Genomic DNA, 6221 nt, shown 5'->3' with positions numbered 1-6221 from the left:
TGCTTGCATTGGCCTCTTCTATACTAGCTTGTATTCCCAACTTACTTGCAGGTTAAGAGCTTCTTATTTCAGATTGAAACACAAGAAGAGTATGGGCCCAAGGCAAACAATTTTTCATCTTCTGTAGCAGCATTAGGGCATGTGAGAGCATAAACAAAATGAAATCTATTAGGTGTCTTATTGTTATTATGATGATGATGATCCTAAAGACTGTTCTCTCTCTCTCATATATATATATATATATATATGCTGTTGAATATCGTTTGATCTTGCATTTGATGGTGTTCGGAAACATGATATTAACAGCTAACTGAAATAAATAAAAATTTTAAATGGGTTTTTTGAACTAGAGACATATTCCTTCGTCCCTATTTAATTTCTCCACCCCATCGCGTTAATTTTCCTGAAGAATACCAAATCATGTCACCTTCAAGTATTGCATCAAGTTTGTATTTAAATACTTTCTTCTCTCTGCACTAATTTCTCCAAACTCCTGATAATAAATATCACCTCAAATACGCCATCAGCGTGCATGTTTCTTGATTGCTCATCCTTTTGACAGAGCCTGTATGTCAATGTATCCAAACATATAATGTCTTTGCTTGTATTGCATTCTCAAATGTGTTCCACTTCCCCATCTTCCAATTGGAGCAATCCTCTGAAGTTACTTTGCCGGTGCACATTACTTGGCTTATATTTGGCCATGTCCTTATTTGTTCAAGTGTCATTGAGACCGTGTTTGGATGCGGTAATTACACAAAGTAACTTATTTCCTTACCATTATCTTCACTCTCAAAATAAGGTATTCATATAGTGTCGGCTAAATAATGTCACACATAAATATAATTCAATTCAACATATTATGTATGTTATGATTTGATATTAAATATATACGGCAATTATACATAAATGTATTCACATGTTATTATTTGATATTTATGAAGAAAAAAAACTTGGTAAAGTTTAATATTAATTGCCACACTCACCACCTTCACCATCAAAAGAAGGTATTCACGTAGTACTTAATTACTAATATCACACATAAATTTAGTCCAAAAAATTAGAGATACCGGTTGACGCCTAAGGATCAGACATCGACCGAAAGCCCCTAACCGATCGACGTGTATCTACTTCATGTCGACTGAGTCCTATTTACATGAAGAAGAAAAAAAAAAAAAAAAAAAAAAAAAAAAAAAAAAAAAAAAACCACCACTCACCACTTTTACCATCAAAAGAAGATATTCACATAATGCTGAATATTTAATTTCACACATAAATTTAGTCCAAAAAATTGGAGATAAGGACCAGACGTCGACTGAAAGCCCCCAACTAATCGACGTGTAGCCACTTTACGTCGACCAAGCCCTGTATACATGGAAAAGAAGAAGAAGTTATGACTGTTTTTATCCAAATGCGGTCTCAATGGCACTTAAACAAATAAGGACGTGGCTAAATATAGGCCAAGTAATGTGTACCACAAGGGACAACAAAGCAAAGTGACTTCAATGGATCCGTGCCCATCTTCCAATTCCCTCAAACACTTCCCAACGTTCCTTGGGATCCTCCCTTTCTTCAAATGAAACGAATATAGATAGAATTAGACAAATTTCAAAATGTTTTCTGGATATTCCTCAATGTCCCGGCTATACACGGAACATGAGAAGCGGCCATTCACCAAACATGAGAAGCAGAAGAAGACATCGAAGAATTTCTTAGGAATCTTACAAGATCCATTTGTTCTTTTTCCTCTGACAGATGGTCAGAACTTTATCTGGTTCGAAGCCTATTGAGAGGTCCGCTAGAGATTAATTGTGATATATCTCTTTGGCTTCTCTGTTCAGGCTTTAGTCTTATCAAATTCTTAAAAGTACTACCATATAAAGTATCTTTTCCACAAACAAAATTGTAACCTTAACCACAAAAGCAAACTCTCACAAACAATCCTGGTAAATTACTTTTTTCCATTTTCAGATTCTCTTTATGTGCATTCAGGACTAGCAGAATCATTCAAAATCTTCTAATGATCATTAATAATACTGGAAGTATTAGATGTAAATCAGCAACAGAAAGGGCAAGTGATCCAACTTCAACTTGTAAAAAGTATTTATATTTGATAGTCAAAAAGCTCTGCATAAATCTATAAATTCTCATTACACTTCTCACTGATATACATCAGATGACCATTCCATATTCAACATCCCTCAGTTATCCCAAGTTATTCAATCCTCATGAACAGAGGAAACAAAGTTACAGAGCAATTCAGAACAGAAAAAAAGACATTACATTTCTTTTTGCTGTTGAAAGAAAAAGATCAGCACAAGGTGAAAAACACTGAAAACTATTGTCATTTTAAATATAAATAATCGAATATAAAAAGGTTTCGTCTAACACAAATTCATTTAATTTTTTTTAGTATTTGAAATCGTAAGTGCTGTTTTGGTAAGTAGAACATTTCCTTTTTCATTTCTTATCCAAACTAACAAAATATATTTTCCCAAAACTTTCTTGAAAAAGTTTCATGCTAACCGAACACATACTTTTTCACTTTACTTTCTTTCACTTTCACTTCCACTTTCTATCGTATATTTCTATCTAACCAAATGGACCTTTTATGTGCATTCAGGACTAGTAGAATCAATCAAAATCTTCTATAATCATTAATAATGTTGGAAGTATTAGAAGTAAATCAGCAACAGAAAGAGCAAGTGATATAAATTTAACTTGTAAAAAGTATTCATATTTGATAGTCAAAAAGCCCTGCAGAAATCTATAATTTCTCAGTGATATTACATCAGATGATCATTTCATATTCAACATCCCTCAGTTATCCTAAATTATTCAATCCTCATGGACAGAGGAAACAAAGTTACATAGGAAACAAAGTTACAGAGCAATTCAGAACAGAAAAAAGACATTACATTTCCTGTTGAAACAATGAAAACTGTTGTTGTTTTTTTTTACCAGTTAATTGACAAAGCAGATGGGTGGGAGATCAAGGGAGCTCCAAAGTGACAATTCACCATCATTATTCGCGGGAGGTGACTGCATATCTATTGAATTTTCTGGGCTTCCCTCCTTTTCGTTCCTCATCAAATCCGCACTTTCTTCTTCCACTTCCTTCTCCTCCTGCTCTTGATTCTTGCTACATGCACTCCTGAGGTTGCTCAACTGATCAGAGTGTGAGTGTCCTCTCGGCTTGCCATTAGCAGATCCAAGCTTCAACTTCAAGCACTCAGGTATCCCATTGAAGGCATAGAGAGAAGCCGAAAACTTCCTCTCATACTTCATCCTCTTCATGGCCTCTCTGAGCATAGATGGCTCGTCTCCATACACCTCCTGCTCCATAGGCTCTGCTATTTCCTCAGCAATCTCAAAAGGAGAACAATAGCACGAGTCAACTTCATCGACAAATTGGAAATCCACAACCCCAATTTCAGTGCCCTCTTCTTCTTCACCATCTTCTTCAACCTCTCCGCCAAAATTAGCATCACCAGTACTACAACTCTGACCTACATCAACCCAATTGTTGTCCAAGTCCAATTCACTAGCCCCGGAATTTTCCTTCTCAGTTAAACATGATTCGAAAGTCGTGTTCATGTAGTGATCACTAGTGCTTGCACTAGCATTAGTGCTCATATTGTTTTCTATGGTGTTGTAATCTTCAGGGTCATTAAGGAAATCAGTGAATTGGGAGTCTGTAAACTCAGCTTCTTCGTCTTTATACTCTTCTTGTTGATTAAACTGTTGGTTAATGGGGACAGAAGAGATAGATGAAGAAGCTAAAGAGCTGTTTCTTGCTTTGAGCCTATGGAGGAGAAGGTTAGTGATCTTAGAGGGGAGGGCTGGAGTGGAAGAAGATGATGGAGAACAAGGCCAGAAGTTTGTTCGAGTATTGGCACCACGGAGCAAGCAAGCAGCCTCATCATAGGCCCTGGCTGCTTCTTCAGCTGTGTCAAAGGTGCCTAACCACACCCTTATCTTCTGTATGGTGTCCTTTATCTCAGCCACCCATCTCCCTGATGGCCTTTGTCGAACCCCCACGAATCTCTTCCGGGCTCTACGCGCTCCTCCCAGTGCTGCAGCAGTGGCTGCTTCCTTTACCATCTCATCCCAAGCCATATTTCCTTCATCACTGTTCTTCTCATCCACACCTTGACCTGCCTTTCTCTTCCTGGCCATTTTGTTCTAATGTTTTGGTATGTTTTTGTTTTGGTATGCTAGTGGGTGACTTTGGAGAGGAGTTTTATTTGCTTTGCTTCTTTTGAGTTGATATGATCCCAATCCTATATATATATATATATTAACCGGAGAGAAGATCCTGTCAAATGAAAATGTAGAGATGAAAAGGTCCTTACTGCTTGTTCACACCTATTTGTTTTGTTATTTTTCTATTTTTGGCTTTATATCAAACCATATGGAAGTTCCTCTTTGATGTGTGTTTGTGTGTGTGTGTGTCACAGAGAGAGGGGTAAAATAGTCAATTTTGTGTTATGGGGAGAGGGGTAAAATATTCAAATTTGATTTATTTTTTGCAACTTAGAGAGATGCTTTGACCTAGCCAAAGTGCAATGCCTTGCCTTCTCTTCTATGCCACTATTCCAAGACTCCACTTAATATTATTAATATGAAAATGCAAGCCTAATGTCATGCCCCACAATCAAGGCTTGAACATGTCTAAGGTTGCACGGAAGTTCCAAATTTGTGACCTAAGCCTTGTTTTTGTAAATTATTTTAAGACTTTAAACAATTTTTTAATATGGTATTGCAAGCCTGAGTTGGTCATTAACTTTTTGTTGATTTCTTATTTAATGTTTTGGGTAATAATTTATTTGTGTTTAATAATCAATATATTATTATATTATCAATTAATCTTTCAGAAGGGAACAAACATTGAAGTTCTCACGGTCGTGAAAGGGACTAATTGTACACTTTTCTTTGTACCAACATTTGGCGTAGAAAGGTAATTGAGATTATTGAACCAACAAAAAAGATACCCTACAAGAACTGCACTAGAAAGACTCCAAGATGCCAAAAACAATTACCATAACATAGGGGCATAATAGTCATTTCACATGCAGGTCTTGGATCTCAAATTTTTATCTTTTATTTTATTTTATTTTTTCTTCTTTTACCCCTTAAAATGTATTGATGCTCCGATTAAAAATGAGATTTTACCATTTGCCTCTCAACTTGAAGTGGGGTGTAACAGGACATTATAACTATAGAAACAATATCAATGTCCAATGCCATCTAACACCAAATCCTACTCCAACACACACACTCACACGCACTTATATTTGTCGGAGAAAAACCAGAGATCCATCTTATATTTATAAATGAGTGACAATAACAAGGTGCAATTTCGAAAGATAAATAATAACAAGAAAAAAGGGATAAGAATTGAACAACTGTACGAACATCTTTTCAACATTACATATGGTTTTACAATATAGATTGACCCAACTATGTTTTGAACATTACATGTGATCTTGACCCTTACTCTCTATCGAACAAAGAGAAAAAATAAGATATATCTGTATATACCCAACTCAACAAAATTTGTATTTAACAGTTTAAATTGCGCTATATAAATCTTATTTTTCATTTTACATTATTTTATGTCATAACCCTAAATATTCAAATTCGACCATATGATTCCTTTTTACATTTTAATCGAGATGAATTCGACTATATGATCATAACCCTATTAAAATATAAAATTTCTAAAACACCTTTATATCTTCATATAATGCCCTTTTAAGGGCAAAGTGAGAAAAACACCTTTAATATTTACATTTTGGACAAATAACACCCCTATCCTTTATTTTGAGTATAAAAGTCCGTTCAATTTGAAAAAATGTGGCAAAGAAGAGCTTCATATTATTGTTTCATCATAAATTTTTTCATGTGCATTGCACATGATATTTTTAAGATATAAAATTAAAAATACACACAATTGTCTCTTCCGATAATATCCTTGTCTACACACACACACACACACACTTGTCACATTTAATAAGTTTTTTTATCTATTTTTTATTCAGTTGTAGAGGGATACTTTAGTCTTTTCAACATTCAAATATTTTTTTGCACCAAAATTGAATATTAAGAAGAGTTAGAATGTATAGGGGGTTATATACTCTATATGCATATCACCATGGTATTTTTTGCTCGCAACCCTATATTATACATATAAAAAGAAGGATAGTTTAGTTATTTTA

General features: G+C 34.8%; 1 protein-coding gene across 1 annotated transcript; it reads right to left on the bottom strand.

Annotated features, from left to right (window-relative positions):
* Positions 1–2711: 2711 nt before the first annotated feature.
* Positions 2712–4427, bottom strand: LOC132315941 (ethylene-responsive transcription factor ERN1-like). The gene has a single exon (XM_059814395.1). It carries the CDS (start codon positions 4177–4179, stop codon positions 2965–2967), a length of 1215 nt encoding a protein of 404 aa, XP_059670378.1. The 5' UTR covers positions 4180–4427; the 3' UTR covers positions 2712–2964.
* Positions 4428–6221: the final 1794 nt, after the last annotated feature.

Source organism: Cornus florida, unplaced genomic scaffold (assembly GCF_030987335.1).
Source record: "Cornus florida cultivar Cherokee Brave unplaced genomic scaffold, ASM3098733v1 CherokeeBrave_3.0.0_Hap2_Chr07, whole genome shotgun sequence".
Classification (NCBI taxonomy): Eukaryota; Viridiplantae; Streptophyta; class Magnoliopsida; order Cornales; family Cornaceae; genus Cornus; species Cornus florida.
Note: the sequence above shows the minus strand (reverse complement) of the source record. Positions and strands in the feature narration are given on the sequence as shown.